A 21,239-nucleotide genomic window follows, 5' to 3' on the forward strand; every position below is an offset into this window, starting at 1 on the left:
AGAGTCTTGCTTATCCAACATAAATGGGCTGGCAGAACATTGCAAAAGCGAAAATGTTGGCTAATAAGGAGGGATCATGGGAAAGCCTATTAAACGTCAAATTACGTTATGACTTTACAAATTAAGCACCAAAACAACAAGTCAACAGAAAAAGCAGTTCAGTACATGGTAACATTATGTAGTAATTACTGTATTTATTAATTTGGCACAAAAACATCACAATGTATTGAAACCGGTGGATCTGGGCAGGAGGCAGACTGCATTGGATAATACAGAATGTTGGATGAGTGAAGGTTGGATCAGCAAGACTCTACTGTAGTTATATGTTCAATTGTGGAAAGGAGGTAAGTTTTAATGAAACTACATCCAGCAAAATTAAAACCTGTTCAAGCTTGAAGCTAGCTGATTACCAAGCAATACACAGGTAAATAAAAACAAGATGGGGGCTCACACACATAGGGAAGATTAAAGGAGAGAGGATAAGACAAACAATGAAATTGAAAAGCCACTCCAAATATTGACCTCTCTGGTGCTTGACTTTTAGCTTCCCCCCTATTCTCTTTAATCAAGGGAAGGTCAGAAGCAAAGAAAGCTTCCAGGATAGATAGCAGAGTTTAGATACCCAACAGAGAGTAACAAATATTGGTTACTGACTTTGATTTATTTTTGCTGTGATAGATGAAGAGTGCTGTATGCAGCATTTTCTTCTTCATATGGCAAAGGGTTTGGCTGTTTTGAAGTACTCTCCATGTTAGCTAGGATGAAGAGGTGGCAGTGGTACTATTTTGTCCTCTTCTTCAGTCATCAAAATGGCTTTAACTAGCCTACATAGGCAAGATGGATGGATGCCATCCTTGAAGGGTGACTCTGAAGGAGCTGGGGGAGGTGACGGCCGACAGGGCACTCTGGTGTGGGATGGTCCATGAGGTCACGAAGAGTTGGAAGCAACTGAACGAATGAACAACAACAAAGCCTACGTAGAACCTGGCAGTTTTTCTGATGAGAGATCTGGGAAACACAGCCTCTTAATGTCTGAAAATTAGAAAAGGTGGTGATCAAGCCTGAGTCATCCATACCACTGGTATTGGAAGATCCCAATGGTGGGAGAATGCTGGTGGTGTCTTTTATGTCATACCTTTATATTCCAGGACTAAAATTTCACATTAAAAACAGGTTAATGTAAGCACAAATTAGGCCCTAGGGCAATGATAACTCTCAATATTTTGATCAAATTGCTGTTCCTGGTATTCCTTCAGAGAGACACTGAGTCTTAATGTGCCTTAAGGAGAAGTCCCAAAAGGTGCATTCTTCATGCTTCTGTATGGATGAGAGGCCAGCTGAATGTAAGGAGTTAACGCAAAAGCCTTCCAGAGGACAGCCATTCATTTTCCTTTGGGAAAGCCTGAACACAAACGTTTCATATTTACCTTGACTTGCAAATTCCCTCGGCACACCAATATGTACTCTCCAATCTGTTCCAGCAGCTGGTATGTGTTTGAACTGCACTGTATTTTGAGAGCTAAAGGGAAAGATAAAGCAGTCACACAACAGTTATATCGGCATCCATTTTCCAAGATACCTAATGACAGATACTGACTATTCATCACCACGTCTACTACTATATCATGCCAATTGATGTACTCATGAGGTCTTGTCATCTACTTGAGGACATCTCCAGGTGAATATGTAGTTTAATATCCCAGCCTTATTTCTGACAATGATTTCCAGCTCATTGATCCTGCTTATATATCCACGCTTCTACCTCCAAAATATGACCTCCAATCATGTGAAACATGACTTTGTCTTGTCAACTTTTCTACTCATCTACCTTCTGTGGTTTTTAACAGCAGCCCTAGTATAAATAAAAGTGGCAGACAGAAGATCTTCCTTCTAGCATGGAGGTCACATGATAGAGAATGCCTGATCTTTGGGCTTGCAATAAGCATAAGGGAAGCATCAGTAAAAAAAAAAAAGAGAGAGAGAGAGAAAGCAACCTTAGCTTCAATGGGCACAATTCCTTGGAAGTTTATTTATTTATTTATTTATTTATTTATTTATTTATTTATTCACTGCATTTCTATGCCGCCTTTCTCAGTCCAAAGGCGACTCAAGGAGGCTTACACTGGTACAATTTGATGCCACAATGAACATAAACAAAATTAAAAACAATTAACACGCATTATAAAAACCCTGTAAAAGCATTAAAAGGCTTCCTGTTAGCTCATTTTCCAAAAACATTGTCAAGCTGTTCCATGTTCATTCTTTCCTGGGTTCTTCTGTAGAATGAAATAAATGGAGGCTACATAGAGGAAGGATAGATTGTTTGCATTGAATAGAGAATGGACGGCCTCAGTTGGTCCAGACTCTGCTTCTCCAAGACCTGGAGGGCTGCATTCTGACCCTTCTGCAGTTGGCGATGGTAATGAAAATTAAATAAAATTAACATTTTTCTGTTGTTTAAACAAGGTGTATGCTCACTACCCCTCTTCTCTGTAAGTAAATTGGCTGTGCTGGAAATGTCGATCAATGTTGACTTTAGTATGAGAAACTAGCAAGTTCTGGACAGCTTCATGACCTGTTTCCTTGAGTAGGGATTTTTTTCCTGTCCCAATAGTTTAAGTTTCAAGTCCACTCCCTGAACAATAGAGCAAAACTCTTTAATAGAGAAGTTTCACCAAACTGCAAAGCTGAGGAATTCCATGAAATGGAACCATGAAAGTGGAATCAAAAAAGATTTTGATTGTTTACTGTAATGGGTACAAGTCAAAGGACCAGAATGACCTGAACTGCCATATTCCAGCTCTGCATGAGGTTTTTGCTACCCCGAGTCTCTCCTAAGGTTCTTGTATACCCACCCAATTTGGTTGGGGGGAAAAGAATTACTGTTCCTGGAAACCTTCAGAGTTGTGTAACTCCCAACCTGTCTTAAATGTTTGGAGCACAAAGACAGGCAAGCAATTTAAAACTGGAAATCTACAGTGAAAAATGTTGCTGCCTAAATCAAATGTGGGTAGAAATTAGAAAGTAGTATATCTTTCTAGTAGTTTATGTAGTAGACTGAGAATTTCAGTCCTTCTCACAAAATATGCTGGAAAATATGTTGCACTTTCCTTCTTGTTATCTCCTATGAGTGGCAATTCTGCAAAAGAAGACACAGGGTCCTCTATACATTGTCCTTTTGTCATCTAGCATTTACACTTTATCTATTCACCCTGTCTTCACAATTGATTGCATCAGTCTGCCCGCTTGAGTTCAGAAATGGTTACTATTTCAGGCTACTGGTTGTTTGTTGGTTTTTATATTTTGCTATATATATGGTTGTTTTATATTGTTTTATGATGTTACTGAATTGTAATGTGCTATTTTAATTATGTTGTTGGGCTTGTCCCAATGTAAGGCGGTACAAAAATAAAGTAGCAGTAGAAGTAGTTGTGGTTATTATGTCAAGAAAAACATTTGAGATTTTTTCCCCACTCCTTATTTCTCACTTGGATTTGGTGATCTCTGAAACCCTACCTTCACTGGTTGACTCCATCCTGGAAGCTGTGTTGACAGTGTCTCCAAATAAACAATATCGGGGCATTTTGGTTCCAACAACACCTGCCACAACTGGCCCTAAAGAAGACAAAATTGTTCAAAAAGACTTTGAACTCCTCAGCACTAAGTTGATTATAGTGTCAGATAATAGCCAGGTCAGGTACAGTAAATTATCCATCCTGTGAAGGATGATTGAATTTTTAAAAAGCTAACAAAAGAATAACATTGGAAATGAAAACTAGATTGAAAATGAAGAACAACATGGGGGAGGAGAATTGTCTCACCCCTTCTAGGAGTGCTATTACATAATTATGAATTATATATGCATATAATATTTCCCTCCCCCAAAATTCAACCAGATTAAGGCATTTAGGCCAACACTGTTATGCATCTATCCCCCTCCTCTTGCTCATGTTGCACTTCTCCCCAGTTACGTGTGCACGGGCAATACACTTCCCCCCGCCGGCCCGAGAAAAACCACTCACACAAGGGTGTTGGGATAAACAATGGCCACAACTCATTTATTGATAACAGGAACAAGGGTTGGCAGCCACGCATGGGTCCTGGATCAGGATCGGGCAGCCCACTGCTGTCTGATACCACGAGACACCAGGGGACCGCCGGCACAATACCGGGCCCAACGTAAACTTGGCACCCCTGAGACCACCAGGCGTTCCCCCTTACCGCTAGGGGAGATACCAAACCAGATCCAGGGCCCATGCCCACGCCAACCAGGAGTTGTGACGGGAAGCATCAAAAACAAGCAAAAACAGGTAACTGTAACAACTGAACAAAACAAGCTAACCGTAAACAATTACTTGAACAGCATGCAGGGTGGGTGGGGTGGATCAGCTGTTGCAGGCCCAGTGCCTGCTTGAGAGCATGGGGCAGCCTTAAGTAGGCTGCCCACGAGGGAGGGGAGGTCAGCTCTAGCCTCACCCACCTGGAGGCGTGGCTAGCAGCTGATAGGGCCACCCTGCTGCATGGCGGGAAACCTTCCTGCCGCACGAGGGGGCTTCTGGGAGGAAGAAGCCCCCTCAAGTGGAAATGGCGGTGGGGGACGCCCCGCACTGCAACTTCCTTGGCCTGGTAAGTCGGGCCATGCCTTTTCTTGATGAAGTCAATCTGATAACTCTAAAAGTATGTAATCTGTACAAATATAGAAGCAACAAAGCTATTTTCTCATGGTCAGTGACCATATTCCAAGTGAAAATAAGTTTTGACTTAGTGTAGGCCACAACACTGCCCACCATCATACCGGAATGGATGCCTGCTCTGATCTTTAGCTGGGTATTGGGCTTGTGCGGGATCTTAAATGTTTCGCAGACCAAGACAAGGTCCAGAGCCATACTTGCAATTTCACTGGCATGGCAAATGCCATTCTCTTTAGGCACTCCTGACACAACCATGTCTGAAAGTGAAGAAAAGGAGAATAACTGCTTACTTTGGCAGCTACAGATTATTATCATGGTGCAATACACAAATGCAAAATTGAAAAACAAACAGTGTGCATTAATCTCTAGCTGGTTGCACTTATAATATCCAATAGTGTTTTTAGTTCATATAAAATTTAACCCAATTTAACTTATAAGATTTTTTAAAAAACATTTATTAGGATATATGACTCAATCAAACCAAAGACTGCTTTATGACTATGAACTCTGAAAACTCAAACAAATAGGATAAAGAATTTCAGACAAGCTGTGCAAAGAGAAACATCTGCTTTTTTTAATATTACTTTTGCTGTATCAGGAAGGAATGGCAGAGGAATTAAGACAGTTTGTGTATTTCCATATGGTAATCACTGGAGTATGTAAATATTAACAGTGCTTCTGAATATGGAGCTGAAACTCCACAAAACTCTGCGGCTTAGATGACATTCGTGGCTGTCTTCATTATTTCCAGTATGTAGTGATCTCTGGAGCCATTCCAGAGCACTGCTGCTCCAAATTGACCAAGCAACCATGACAGTGCACTGAATACTTAGGGACTGCCTTTAGGAGGAAAGAAGTCATTGAACTCAATCCTTACTTTCTACCACCAGCTAATTCAGAAGCTTCATGTTGTCTGCCAATTTCTTGAACTCTAAGCAACAGAAATCCTGCATTATATTTCTCACCAAGAGGAAACCATGTAGGCTCCATCTTACATGGTTGCAGTAGCAGGTGACTGAGAAGTTGCCAGTTTACATTTTTCATAATGCTTCCAACCATCTGAAGTTACTTTACTTTGGGGCACTGAGGAAAAGAAAAATGCCAGTGATCAGCTTCCCAGGAGTCCAGGATGAGAGACACATGGGTGGCACAATTCCAGAATCTCATTCTAAGCGAAAGGCAGGATACAAATCCAATAAATGGAAATGAATAAATTGTGTGCCCTGTTGGGCTACTGCAGTTGCCTCAGAATACTGGGCACAGATAGTGAACATAATTCCTGCCCTGATGGGGATGAATGCACACCATAAATTAGCCCACCCTGTATTCTTTTATGCTTCACATTCTGTGATTCACCTATTGTTTGACTTTGTGATATTTACCACCTGCATCTCTCCACTGTGAGATAACTACCCACACATTCAGTTGGCCAATCCTCACATAATAGATCCTTTACACCAGTGGTTCCCAACCTTTTTTTTTTTTTAGCCAAGGACCACTTTGACCAGCGACCATTCTCCAACATTAGTACCAAAAGGGTTATAAATCAGTTTTTGGTCAACTTTAGAGTCAATTTGGTTATTTAGGGTGCTGATTCAGAAAATTGAATTGGATAGACCACATCAGCTCTAGTTTCTGATATAGAACATATGCCATCCAGTAATTGCCATTGGCTTGCCCACAGAAAACCAGCCACGGCATTATAAGAGGGTTTAATGAGACCAGGCAATCTCATTGCAATGGTGTAGTAATGGTGAGGCTGCGGACCATATTTTAGTTCTTGCGGACCACTGGTGGTCCATAGATCACTGGTTGGGAACCACTGCTTTACATCCTTTGATCCATGAACCTTTCTGTTGGATGTTTTGTGGTGGCATGAGGGATTTTTTTGAGATGGAAACCTACAAAAATCTACTGGAAGTTCAGTTTTTGCTCACCTTGAGTTTCTAGCTCTTTTGTCTCCATTTCACCATCTAGTAATTATATTTGCACAAGTAATAATTAAGGGAAGTGTCTCATGAAGGATTATGGGATAAAAGTAAAAGTATGTTAATGTTTATACATCATATTTCAAATATGCAAAGCAGCTTGCATTCATCACTACAAGAAATTCCATCCTTATAATGTAGACTGTTATTATCGAATTATTTTAAGAAAGTAGATATGGGCAAAGAAAAGGCATTTGACGCTGGAATGAGAACTGTAGCTCCCTCCTTATGATCTTACCTACTATACATTATGACTCTCATATCCATGGGGAATACATTCCTGAACTTACATGAATATGAGAAATCATGGATAGATAATATTCAACTCTATTTAAATGAAGGACTTCTAGCTCAAGAATACAATAAAGGTCATGCTGGACCTATTTTACCAGATGTGTATAAATAAAACAACACTCCTATGTAAACATTGGAAACTTTCCTTGATACAATTAATTCTTCTAGATACAAATAACTTTATGATTTATCCTTGGTAATACACACACTGCCTTTATTGACCGTGAAATTCTCAGTCTACTATATACAACAGCAAAATCACAACACAGACATATACAAGAGGAAGTCACAGTAAAAAGGAAAACATTCTTAAAAGTTACTAATCTCATGAATAAAATTTGCAACAGTCTCACAAAAGAATGGATCAAAGTTGTCCTTGGTAATTATTTTATTGCTATAGTACAAAAAGAAACATAATTGGAGTTTGGTGACCTTTTTATCAGTTTGGATGTCCTTACTTCATTTTTTCATATCCATTTGGAGCAAGAACCTTTGAAGATCTGCCTAATAAAATGATGATGATAATAATAATAATCTGAAGCACTTACAAGCATCTCCAATTGTTTCCACTTTGTAGACATCATAATTATCTATTATGTCATCAAAGGTTGTATAGAGTTTATTGAGGAAGTCAACCACTTGGTAAGGTGTACTGGTGCTAGAGAGCTGAGTGAAGCCAACAATGTCACTGGAAAGAAAGGAGGAACCTCATCATGGTATATGTCTACGTCAGGATTTATAAAAAAAAATACTTCGATCAAAAAGTTTAAAGACATTTCATATTATATTGTATTATATTTCCTCTCACCCCCCCACCCCCTCATTTTTTGTTTTGATTATTGTCTGACTTTGGAGGAAGAGAGACCTAAGAGGAAGATTAAAGCACAGTGCAAAGGTATATGACCTTAAACCTTTTTTTTTTGACCAGAGACCACTTGACCAGGGACCACTTTTTTACCAGGGACCACTCTCCAACATTAGTACCAAAAGGGTTATGAATCAGTTTTTGGTCAACTTTAGATTCGGTTTGGGGTGCTGATTCAGAAAATTGCATTGGATAGACCACATCTGCTCTAGTTTCTGATACAGAACATATACCATGGTCAGCAACAGGGAAGGAGTGGCAGACAGTACGAAAGAAGTGGAAATAAAATAAATAAAGAGGAAGGATGCTTGTGGACCAGATTTTCATCTTCATGGCCCACTGATAGTTGCGACTCACAGGTTAAGAACCATGGCCTTAAACACATGGCTTAAATCCTGTTGCTGCTTCTAACTAGTATAAACCATTTGAATAAAATGGTTTACTCTATAATAATAAATAATAATATAACTTTATTTGTAGATCTCCCTACCTCCCTGAAGGGACTCAGGGGAGTTTCCAACATATATGGCAAACATTTAATGTCAATGAGTTAGGAGCAAAAACAAGATTCACATGTTGATTCCATCAATAATGGACATTCTAGTTGGCACTAACCAACAGGAAGTCAGCAGGATAACTAGGTTTGTAAATTAGCAATGGGGAATCAATTGACCTCCAGATGTTGAGCTACAATTCCTGTGATCTCTCAGCACTGACTATGCTTGGTACGACTGATTGAAATTGAATTCCAGGAACCAAAAGAAGGCTAATTCTTTACTGTGGATTCTCTTCAACCCAGCCAATTTTGTTCTGCCATTAAGCAGTTTTTAGAGGGCAAACAGCTGTGCTCATAAAAAAAATAAACAACTTCCTCTAAGCTCTGGAATATGGAATTCCCATACTAAAGATTACAATTTTTCCAATTCATTCAATGATGGATAGCAATCAAATTCTGCAGTGGAATATCTGTCCAAAAATGTTAATTAGCATTTTATTTGTTTCAAATATATTTGTTTATAGGACAAGAGAGCTCAATAACGTCAGTCGCTCCTCCAAATGAGTCAATTAAACCTCATTTGCCGGGAAGGGGGGGGGGGTATATTTTTTTTAGAAATTAGATTTACATCTGTTGGGTATATACATATTTTGATGTTGTCCACCTTGTCATACATAAATCTTGTCCATCTATAGACAAGACACATAAGCATAAATCAGTAGACATTGATCAACAGAATTTTAATGAACTTGCTTGCTGAATGCAGAAGTTTGAACTTCAGAACAGTTCTAAACAATGATGCCTTTTGCTCACAGGGGAAAAAATACAAGATCAAACATTATATCACACAAAGCTTTGTGTACAAACAAATATTCCTCAAGATGAATCAGAGCAAGTTCCTATTTTCTGTACTAGTCCCTTGGCACTAAGGGTGAATCTAGATTGTAGAATCAATGCAGTTTGACATCACTTTAACTCTTATGGCTCGATGCTCTGGAATCATGGGAGTTATAGTATTACAAGCCCTTTAGCCTTCTCTGGTGGCATCTACACTTCCATATAATCCAGATACAGCACTGAGATAAACTGCATTGAACTGGATTATATGGCAGTGTAGACTCATATAATCCAGTTTAATGTGATTCAATCTGCATTATATGAGTCTATACAAGGCATGGGCAAGCTTTCTAACTTGGGGGCCCACATGATGTGCTGGAGTGGGGTGGGCAGGCCGGGAGGGAGAGGGTTCTCCCCATTCCCCTCCCTGCCCTTTCCTTCCCTTCCTCTTCTCTTACGGAGGCAGAAAGTGGAGCCCCCAAGTTAGAAACGTTTGGATCCCCAAAGGGTTAACCTTGGTCAGGATAAGATGGTGGATGGGAGAGAAAAAGTGTATCAATTAGACCCCATATTGCCTACTCCTGATATAGAATCCTAGAGCTGGAAGAGACCCCTAAGGGCCATTTAGTCCAATCCCTTGCCATGCAAGAAGGCAAAATCAAAGCACTCCTGATAGACAGCCTCTGGTGAAAAGCCTCCAGAGAAGGGCACTCCACCACACTCTTAGGCATCCTATGCCACTCTCCAACAATTCTCACTCTCGGGACGTTCTTCCTACTCTTTTCAGTTGAATTTCTTTCCCTGCCATTTGAAGCCATTGCTCCCTTGTGCCTTGGTCTCTAGAGCAGCAGAAAGTCAATCCCCCCCCTCCTCAATGGGACACCCTTTTAAATCTTGAAATATGGTTCTCATCATCCCTCTCTACCTTCTCTTCTCCCAGCAAAACATCCCCCAGGAAGAAAGAAGGAGGGAGGGAGGAAGAAGAGGAGGAAGAGAAGGATGAAAAGAAGCAAGGGTGGAAGGGTATGGAGGGAAGGAGGAAAGACAAAAGGAAAAGAAAGAAGGAAGGAAGAAAGGGAGAGAGGGGGAAGGAGGGAGGAAAGAAGGAAGGAAGGATGAAAGGGAAGGAGGGAGAGAGGGAGGGAAGAAAGGAAGGAAGGGAAGGAAAGGAAAGGATAGGATAGGATAGGATAAGATAAGATGGTGTGAGAGAAGAGGGCCTGAGAAAAAAGCCCAAATCCAACCCCCGGGCCTGGATTTGCTCATTATAATGGTCAATTTGCTTATTGACCATTATAATACAGTTCAAACTGTATGATATGAGAGTATAGATGGAGCCTCTGTCAAAGACTGCTCATGCCTCACCAAATTCCAGGATTGTAGAACATTGAGCCACAACAGTTAAAGGGGTGAAAAACTGCATTGATTCTGCAGTGTCGATGTGCCCTGGGTCTGCTGCAGCTCCTATAGCATTATTATTATACGATCCATATTCCCAGTTCTTAATGGCAACCACTCTTCCTAGTTCAAATTATATGGTATTTTAAAGACAACACTGAAAGCTTTTTCATTTATTTTACACAAAAACACAAGGTTCTACCCAATCTAGTTGGGCATATATAGGAAGGCTTTAGCCCTTCCCCACTCCCACTGGAGTCTCTCTTTCCCCCACCATTGTGATTTTCATTGCCAGGAAATTATTCATATGGTTTAAGCACCTATGCTAGAGCAAGATCTGTTACTGCTGCCATAATTAAGCCTCATACCACTCAGTGGAATGGCAAAATAGATTAGATCGGATTCCATGAAATTTTGGGTGTTGTTCACTTCACTTCAAAAAGAGTCAGTACTTGAATTGAATCTGCTAACACAATTCCACAAGGATGTTGGTTCTGGAGAAGGTGGAGAAGTGTGTTACTCATTGTAGACATCCTTGATAGTCTGGGCCTCAAAGTCTGCTGCAGATTTTCCTACTATAGCTTGCATTTCTCCAATATGTCTGTAAAGCCAGTTATATAAGGTGATGGGAAACAATAAATGTGTGCCTCATCATGGACAGTTATAGTGTATATCTGCAGAAGCACCTCTCCATCTTTAGAAAAGAAAACATTTCTTCAATTCTAAGATGCCATCAGTTCTAAGACACACACTAATTTCACTATCACAATGAGAGAGTAAAAGGGGTGTGTGTGTGTGTGTGTGTGTATCAAAAGCACCTGTGCTTATAGAGATGCTGATATGGGGGAAAGTGCATCTTCAAATTGAAAAATGGGATATTATCCACAGGCTAAGTAGCATGCACCCATGAATTCCTTCTCAATTACCTGAAAAAGATGGTGGAGTTGATGTAACTTTGAGCCTGTGAGGGTTTTCCTTGCCTTAAATCATCAGCCACCTGTTTTGGTAACATGCCTATATTGAATGGCAAACAAAGTTATTATTAGTATCATAAAATTCTGACTTGAACTCATTGTATTAAAAAGAACCACAAGAGGTTTCATGGGACAAAAAAACTACTTAGCCAACATATCAATTCCTCCACTGACCTCTAAATGTAGACCAAGGAAAGGAAAAGAGTGGCTGCCCAGATTAGTGGTGAGATTAGTGGCTTTCCAAGGCTGGATCTACACTGCTTGATATCCCAGAATTTGACCCAGATTATCTGCTTATCCCAGATTATATAGCAGTGTAGATTCATATACTCCAATTTTATTTTTGTGTCAGGAGCTACTTAAGAAACTGCAAGTCACTTCTGGTGTAAGAAAATTGGCCGTCTGCAAGGATGCTGCCCAGGAGACACCCGGGTGTTGATGTTTTATCATCCTTGTAGGAGGCTTCTCTCGTGCCCCCTAATGGGGAGCTGGAGATGACAGAAGGAGCTCAACCTGCTCTCCCCAGATTCAAACCTCTGACCTGCTGGCACAAGGGTTTAACCCAGGGGTCCCCAAACTAAGGCCCGGGGACCGGATACGGCCCTCCTAGATCATTTACCTGGCCCTCGCTCAGGGTCAACCTAAGTCTGAAATGACTTAAAAGCACACAACAACAACAACAATCCTATCTCATCAACCAAAAGCAGCCACACACTTCCCACTGAAATACTAATAAATTTATATTTCTTAAAATTGTTCTTCATTTTAATTATTATATTGTTTATAAGTGTTTTTGCACTACAAATAAGACATGTGCAGTGTGCATAGGAATTCATTCATGTTTTTTTTCAAATTATAATCCGGCCCTCCAACAGTTTGAGGGACTGTGACCTGGCCCTCTGTTCAAAAAGTTTGAGGAACCCTGGTTTAACCCATTGCACCACCGGGGGCTCCATATAAACCAATTCAAAGTAGATAATCTGGGATCAGATTCTGGGAAATAGGGCAGTGTAGATTCATCCCTAGTGAATGAATGGATGAATGAATGAACTGGGTTGTTGTAGGTTTTTTGGGCTATATGGCTATGTTCTAGAAGCATGTTTCACCTACATCTATGGCAAACATTCTCAGAGACCTCACAACCTCTGAGGATGCTTGCCATAGATGCAGGTGAAATGTCAGGAGAGAATGCTTCTAGAACATGGCCATATAGCCCGAAAAACCTACAACAACTCAGTGATTCCAGCCATGGAAGCCTTTGACAATACAATGAATGAACTGTTTATTCTACCAGACACAGGGCATGACATCAAATAATATGCAACCTTTAAAAGTACAATAAGCATTTTCCAATGTGAACACTGAAACTTATTCTATATATTGGCTCTTTAAACAATAACAAATTCCGATTTATATCACCCCAAACTATTTTCCATTTCCTAGTATTATTGGAGTGTAATCCCATCATTCTTTACCACTGACTGTTCTGCTGAGATCTCCAGAAGTCCAATAACACCTGGAAAGTGGTTTAATTCCCACTTCAGTGTAGCTATAGACCAGGCACGGGGAAACTTTAGCCCTCCAGGTGTTTTGGATTTCAACCCTCACCATTCCTAACAACTGGTAAGTTGCCTGGGATTTCTGGGAGTTGAAGTCCAGGGCCAAAGTTTGCCCATGCTTGGTTTAGACCAGTGGTTCTCAGTCTGTGGGTCCCCAGATATTTTGGCTTTCAACTCCCAGAAAAATCAGGTAGATTACTAGTTGCCAGGTATCCTAACAGCTGGTAAACTGGCTGGGATTTCTGATAGCTTTAGTCCAAAACACTTGGGGACCCACAGGTATAGACCAACCCTGTTGAATGCTGTAAGAACAGAAAGCCCCATTAACATAGTGATATAACATCTTATATGTTGCTCCTTTCAACAGATTGGAGTTATCCCCATTTAAAAGGCATGGTGCATCTGTTTGAGACACATTTTTGAGATCCTGGATAGCTCATTGTCTGAGCTACAAAAGTGTCAAACTTTTCATACTATGGTTCATAAGATGAATGGTTTGACTCAATAGGATCCTGGCTTAATGGAGCTTCCAGATGGAAAGCTTCTCATGCTACCAGTCAAAATGAGTTCTTCTCTAATGCTTTTATCTTCTTAAATGCACCCCAAAAAAAGAAAAAGAGAGATAGATGTGATGTAAAAACATAGTCGGACTCCAGTGTGATAATATCTAGACCTCTACAATGTTCTTTGAAAAAGGCAAGAAAAGAAAAACTTCTTGATTGAGTACCCCAATGTCTTGCATTATTTTTCAGGTACAAAACTTCAGGCAGATCTAGCCATTTTCAAGCTCCCAGCTGACTCATAGCCCTGTTAGGAAGCCATAAATGTTAAGATTCCAAAATAGAAATGCTTTATTCAAACAATTAATCCCTGTGTTATTTCCAATCTTTTAGACTGTGTTTTGATTGCATTTGTTTATTTTATTTTTATTAGAAGATTTGAAAAGCTGTATTTCTGCTTTTATTCTTGGCTTCCAACCGTCTCCTACCTTCCCTTCTCCTTTTCCTATCCAAGGATTCATTAAACAACATCCAGTGGTGGCTTGTGGTTTCCAGGTTATTGGAATAACAATGGATAAGAGCTGTCCATGGTGCTGAGACCTAATCCCAAAGCCTCAGAATTTTGGATCTCTCCCCTAAATTTCAGCTTCAATATACCATTGGAATGATGAAGTAGATTTATCATCCTGATGTGAAAGCCACTAGCTACGATGGCATTATCCACTGATGCATGAATGATGATAGCTTAGACCACTTAGAAAATAATATAGAGGGAATATGTTGACTCACCATATGTTTCTTAGGTATTTTTATTTCATACTAAAGAGGCAATCCTTGTTTCAGTCTAACATTTTAACATATGCTGTTTGCCTTGCAAGGAACAGAGGTAGAAATCTCAAAGCAGTGTGTGGGTTTTTCTTTTTATGTACATGTAGGTTTATTAAAGTAGCCACTAGCCCTATTTATAGCAAATACATCTGGAAGCTTTGGAAGCATCTTCTCACAATTGTAATTATGTGAAAATTAACATTGAAAGGGAGCCCCTGGTGTCACAATGGGTTAAACCCTTGTGCCAGCAGGACTGCTGACCAAAAGGTCGGTGGTTTGAATCCAAGGAGCGAGGTGAACTCCCTCTATCAGCTCCAGCTTCTCATGCAGGGACATGAGAGTAAGCCTCCTACAGGATGGTAAAACATCCAGGCATCCTCTGGGTAATGTCCTTGCAGATGGCCAATTCTCTCACACCAGAAGCGACTTGCAGTTTCTCAAATCACTCCTGGCATGAAAAAAACAATTAAAGAACTAATAAACAAGAAAAGAGACCAACAACAAATCATCTCCTAGCAAAACAATGGATCAGTTTTTCACAATACTTTTTACTGATACTTACTATACAACAAACGGTCTGTCTTTTGCTTTTCATGCATTAAGTCTTGTGTCCTCTCTCCTACTAACACTTCCAGGTGTTTACTGTATTTCTCCATCTAAGCAAACAAAAAATGTATTCAGCATGAGTAACCTCTGAAGATCTTCTGTGTGGGAGGATAATCAACCATGCATTCACCAGCGGCAATCTCCCATTGCCATCAGATGTTTGCATAAAGGCTTGTGCGAAGATTTTACATCCCTATCCTCACAGGCCCTCTACAAAGAAATGGAGTTTCTTTGAGATATCAAACAAAACCTCACTTGAAAAGTGGTCTGAAAGCACTGGCATAATGGCAGCTGATCAGCTACTATACACATTACACAACAGCCAGGTGCACACCGGTGTTTTCTACAGTGAAAACATAATATGAAAGGAAGAATGTGTCCTTAAATTTCAGGATATATAGTGGTAAGCAACAAAATATGATCCTCAAGATGGTGGTTGTAGTCTTTAAGATGCTATGGAACACTTTTGTTTATTCTAGCTTCCTTACTCCAAATGTTTCTCCCCAGAACTATCTGAAGCTGGGAATCACTTTTAAAATAGGCTGCAATGGTTCCCATTGTTTTTTAAAAAACCATTTTAATAGGCTGCAGAGGCTCTCAATATTTTTTAAAAACCGACTCTGTAAACCAGGCATATCAACCAGAATTTCCCAGAAGACATTACAGCGCTGTTTCACTATTGCCTCACCATAAGCTACTTCCTGTGGGACAATGAATTCTATGAACAGAAAGGTGGAGTAGCTATGGGGGGGGGGGGCAGTCATAGCAAATTTCTACATGGAACACTTTGAAAAACAAGCCCTGGAAACAGCAACAAAAAAGCTCACTATATGGTTCAGATATTTGAATGACCCCTTCACCATTTGGAGCCACGAAGAAGAATAACTAAACAGGTTCCTGGACCACCTTAACAGCATCCACCCAAACATCCAATTCACCACGGAAAAAGAAAATGAAGGAAAAATGATATTCCTATACATACATGTTCCTGTGGCATGTTTTCACAGATTGCAAACATAACTAATAAATATGGATTTGCTATAGCAGTCTCTGGTCTAATAAAGCAGCCACAGTTCTTACCAAAGTCATCATCATGTCCACTGGGCTCACTTTATTTGGGTTCATCTTGTGCAACAGTTTCTTGATTTGCTCAAAGGTAAGCCTTTGTATTGGATTGCTCTTTTGACACTTTCTGATCAGCTACAAGAAAAAAGGATAAAGGAGAGCAGGTCATCCCTTCCAATTCAAACAGTGACTGTCATATCAGTAGGTTAGTGAATTATCTTTGGGTTTGGATCCAAACTTTCAAGGAATTGTCCAAGCCCCTGAACTTATTTGGGAGATAACTCCTTTAAAAACATGCCTCTTAGGATGACAGATGTCATAAGAAGGGTTAGCAGGCTTGTTTTCTGCTGCCCTGGAGACTTGGAGCTATGGGTTCAAATTACAGAAAAGGAGATTCCACTTTAACATTAAGAAGAACTTCCTGACTGTAAGAGCTGTGCAGCAGTGGAACTCTCTGCCTCAGAGTGTAGTGGAGGCTCCATCATTGGAGGCTTTTAAACAGAGGCTGGATGACCATCTGTTGGGAGTGCTTTGTGTTTTTCCTATATGGCATGGGGATGGATTTGATGGTCTCTTCCAGCTTTATGATTCTAGAGGACAGGAAAGTAGATTAAAAGTTACAATATTTGTTTGCATATCTATGTATATTCTTCAGGGCTAAAATAAGCTAAGGAACTTCATGAAATACACAAGGGAATACCCGAATCAACCCAAATTTTGATGTAGAGGTTTAGCTTTCAAATGCGGTGTGCTTGCGTGGGTTAAATCCCCACTGGGTTCATCGGGACACATTTCTAAGTATGCATGCACAGGATCACATTGCTGGTGCATTAGGTTATTTCTTCTTTCTGTCTACAGTTATGTAACATGATCCCTGCAGGCAATCTTCCCTCATTCTTCTCCATACTATAGAAGATTGTTTTAAAGTCTTTTTAAAAGTTATATTTTGGAAACAGGACAAATAAACAGTGAGACTAAGTTACCGACATACTTGTGTGTTATGGCGGGCATCCTGTTAGGGATATATACACATGTAAGTTTCCTTATGCACATAAACTTTCTTGGGCAATGTGGGGTTGGTATTTCATGCCTACTTCCACAGTGCTTAAAGGCACCCCTTCCAATGTAACAAACAGAAGCCCCCTGCACAGTCATTCCCTGCTTCATGGAGAATGGGCATAATTATAAAAGGACTCTCCTTAGCCAGATGTGAAAATGACAACTTTGGAGCTGAGTTTTGCTGGGATCTTCCAGGGGCCCCAGCACTGATGCAGTAACGTTATGTCTGGTTACAGAGACATAGATAGTTCCTTTCCCCATCTTGACTCCTGCTCATGAAGCAGAGAATGTCCTTGCAAGGGACTTCAGGGATTCTTTGGAAAATTGGGAATGCTATATAGCTCAGCGGCCCCTTGGTGGTGCAGCGAGTTAAACTGCTGAGCTGCTGAACTTGCTGACCAAAAGGTTGGCTATTTGAATCTGGGGAGCGGGGTGAGCTCCCACTGTTAGCCCTAGCTTCTGCCAACCTAGCAGTTCAAAAACATGCATATGTGAGTATATCAATAGGTACTGCTTCTGTGGGAAGGTAATAGCATTCCATGCAGTCATGCTGGCCACATGACCTTGGAGGTGTCTATAGATAACACCAGCTCATCAGCTTAGAAATAGAGAAAATAGAGATGAGGACCAACCCCCAGAGTCGTACACAACTATACTCAATGTCAGGGGAAATCTTTACCTTTTTATATACCTCAGTCTAATATAGGTCCACTTGAAGACCTACAGCACTGCACTGAGCGGTACAGGATTGCAGCCTAGTTCTGCTAATATTGTGCCTGTGCATTAGAAACCTTCCTATGGAAACAGTGATAGTTTCAATTCATGGATTTCACAAGTGGCATTTGATTAAAACAGTTAGTACACATTTTCACATACAAGAACAAACAATTTGAGAAGTTTTTACTCCACTGGGTGAGTTTGCAAAAGGTTTTAAAGCATTTGCCCAGTATATCCCTTATAGCAGTGTTTCTCAACCTGAAAGTCAGCACTGCTGGGGTGGACACGAGGGGTTTCCTGATTGGTTGCCAAAGACCATCAGAAAACATATATTTCTCATGGTCTTAGGAACCCCTTTGGCAGAGAAGGCTGAAGATCTCCCCACCTGTCCTCTTCCTTATTGGAAACATATGGCGAATCCTCCTAACAAAAGCCCTCCTCCGCTGTGATTGGCCAGCCTCTCAGTCAAGGGGAGGGCTGTTTCTGAGACTCCAAGGGGGGAGGGGGAGCAGGCATGCTTGGCGCATGGCAGCATGATGCGCATATATGGGCAAGGGAGAGTGTGCAAGGCTGGAGGGAGGCTTGTGCCAGTCAGTCCCTTCAAGGCATGGGGGTTCTGTGTGGGATGTTTGGCCCAATTCTATTGTTGGTGGGGTTCAGAATGCTCTTTGATTGTAGATGAACTATAAATCCACAAAACCACAACCCTCAAATGTCAATGTCTATTTCCCCCAAACCCCACCACTGTTTGGGCATATTGAGTATTCATGCCAAAGAGTTTGGTCAGTGCCCACCAAACTCTTCCAGTATTTTCTGTTGGTCATGGGAGTTTTGTGTGCCAAGCTTGGTTCAATTCTATCATTGGTGGAGTTCAGAATGCTCTTTGATTGAAGGTGAATCCTAGCAACTTCAACTCCCAAATGACAAAATCAATCCTCCCTCCCAACCCCACCAGTACTCAGATTTAGGCGTATTGGGTATTTATGACAAATTTGTTCCAGTAAATGAAAATACATCCTGCATACCAGATATTTACTTTATGATTCATAATGGTAGCAAAATTATAGTTAAGAAATAGCAATGAATATAATTTTATGGTTGGGGGTCACAACAACATGAGGAAATGTATTAAGTGTTCACGGCATTAGGAAGGTTGAGAAACACAGCCTTATAGGGACTTTTAAGAGTGGGGAAGCAATGCTGGAGGAGAAAATACTGAAGGAGTCTATTCATCCTACACTGTTCCCTTGATCTAAAATTGGACATAAGGACAGGAAGTCATTACCAGTTCAGTGGGAAATAAGCCGATACAATATCTTGAAACGTTCAAACGAGTTACTTCTAGAGTAGCCTAAAAAATAATATCAGGACTGAAGCATTTTTTTTTATCTTGAAGACCAACACTTTTTAGAGAAGTTGTGTGCTACTTCAAATCAGCATTCAGTGATAAGGAAATGTTTTTATCCTTCTTTTTAAAAAATTCAGCCCTGACTTTCTGACATTTACCTTACAAATGCAAAAGCTAGAGTTGTACAAAACTCTTAAATACAATCATGGAACTGGCAGTTTATAACCAGGGGAAGCTATAAACCTCCAGTGGCTGCATATTAAAAGCATCATTTACTCCATTCTGTGATTCTGAGACAAGCTGAAATTTCCGTTTACCAGAGTAATACTGTTTTTAAAGGAGATAAAGGCCACCCATTGTTCTGGAAAGAGGAATGGTGAATGTATCTTTATTGGGGTTGGTTTTTTTAAAATGGTAAAATAAAACTTTTCCTTCTTTCATAGGGAACATGTTTTGAAATTGAATGTATTAGGATTGCTAGCTTTCCCATCCCCAAATCATAGGCCTTGTAACTTTTTAAGCAGCTTCAACTGCAGATATTTGCAATCTTAGTGGAGAATAATGCAAGAATTAGAGTTATGCAGTGAGTTACATAATGTCCATATTCAGTAGAGGGCTGTTATTATTCTACTATGTAGTTAAGCCAGCAAAGTACCTGAAATGCATCTGGGTCCCCAATGCACAATGGGACCAATGCACATTGAAATTCATGTGCATCAGTTGATGCATACCATAGAATCATAGAGTTGGAAGTGACCTTGTGGGCCAACCAGTCCAACCCCCTACCAAGAAGCAGGAAAACCACATTCAAAGCACCCCTGACAGATGGCCATCAAGCCTCAGTTTAAAAGCCCCCCCAAAAGGAGCCTCCACCACACTCTGGGGCAGAGAGTTCCACTGCTGAACAGTTCTCACAGTTAGGAAGTTAATCCTAATTTTCAGATGGAATCTCCTTTCCTGTTGTTTGAAGCCATTGTTCCATTGCATCCTAGTCTCCAGGGCAGCAGAAAACAAGCTTGCTCCCTCCTCCCTATGACTTCCCCTCACGTATTTATACATGGCTATCATGTCTCCTCTTGTTCTTCTCTCCTGCAGGCTAAACATGGCCAGCTCTTTAAGCTGATCCTAATAGGGCTTGATCTCCAGCCCCTTGATCATTTTAGTCGCTCTCCTCTGGACACATTCCAGCTTGTCAACATCTTCCTTAATTTGTGGTGCCCAGAATTGACACAGTATCCCAAGTATGATCTGACCAAGGCAGAATAGAGGGGTAGCATGGCTTCCTTGGATCTAGACACTGGACTCCTATTTATGCAGGCCAAAATCTCACTGGTTTTTTTGGTTCGGATGCATCTTGCATTGGTCCTGGTCCACATTAGGCAACAATGCACGTCAGACACTCTTGCTGGTGTCCTATCATACCATTCAGTAAAAGGTTCTCTTAGTGCCTCTGCTAAGTAGATAGGGAGGCATACATAAAGTTACAGGTCATATTGGATTCCAGTGGAGAATTTTTATTTCAACAACTTTATGGAAAATTCTATTGGTACCTTAATATTTACAAAGATAATTCACTCACAAAGAAGGCTTGGAAATATGTTAAAATTAGCATTACCTCTATATATTCTGTGGGGCATGGGCAGCCATTCTCAGATTTGTCAGATATTAATTCTGACAAAGGTGGGCATAAAGAGTGTTCTTCTGAATCATCTCTCTGGAAAACATAGATAATGTCATTTTTAATCTGAAACAGATTGGTGTGCAACCATGGAACAGCCATTTTCAGCAAATACACACACACACACACACACACACACACACAGAGTTCGATGTCCGTGAGAGAGAGAGAGAGAGAGAGAGAGAGAGTGAGAGAAGTCACTTTCCTAAATCTAATTCTTAGTCCCAGCTAAAGTGACACAATACATCAATGGAGCTGACATGAATGTTGAATTACCAAGTTCTCTTTGATTTAATGTGGCTGCTCTAACAGAGTTGTCATTGGAGTTATTATATT

General features: G+C 40.5%; 1 protein-coding gene across 1 annotated transcript in view; it reads right to left on the reverse strand.

Annotated features, from left to right (window-relative positions):
• Nucleotides 1–21,239, reverse strand: part of LOC132767483 (atrial natriuretic peptide receptor 1-like) — a 70,689-nt gene that overhangs the window by 1,519 nt on the left and 47,931 nt on the right. The window contains exons 15-22 of the mRNA XM_067464351.1: nt 20,841–20,935; nt 16,117–16,236; nt 14,993–15,086; nt 11,496–11,583; nt 7,522–7,661; nt 4,796–4,948; nt 3,517–3,615; nt 1,428–1,519 (exon numbers count right to left, since the gene is read on the reverse strand). Coding sequence (XP_067320452.1) covers nt 1,428–1,519; nt 3,517–3,615; nt 4,796–4,948; nt 7,522–7,661; nt 11,496–11,583; nt 14,993–15,086; nt 16,117–16,236; nt 20,841–20,935 — 881 coding nt within the window. The remainder of the gene's footprint in view (nt 1–1,427; nt 1,520–3,516; nt 3,616–4,795; nt 4,949–7,521; nt 7,662–11,495; nt 11,584–14,992; nt 15,087–16,116; nt 16,237–20,840; nt 20,936–21,239) is intronic.

This window comes from Anolis sagrei, chromosome 2 (genome assembly GCF_037176765.1).
Source record: "Anolis sagrei isolate rAnoSag1 chromosome 2, rAnoSag1.mat, whole genome shotgun sequence".
Taxonomy (NCBI): domain Eukaryota; kingdom Metazoa; phylum Chordata; class Lepidosauria; order Squamata; family Dactyloidae; genus Anolis; species Anolis sagrei.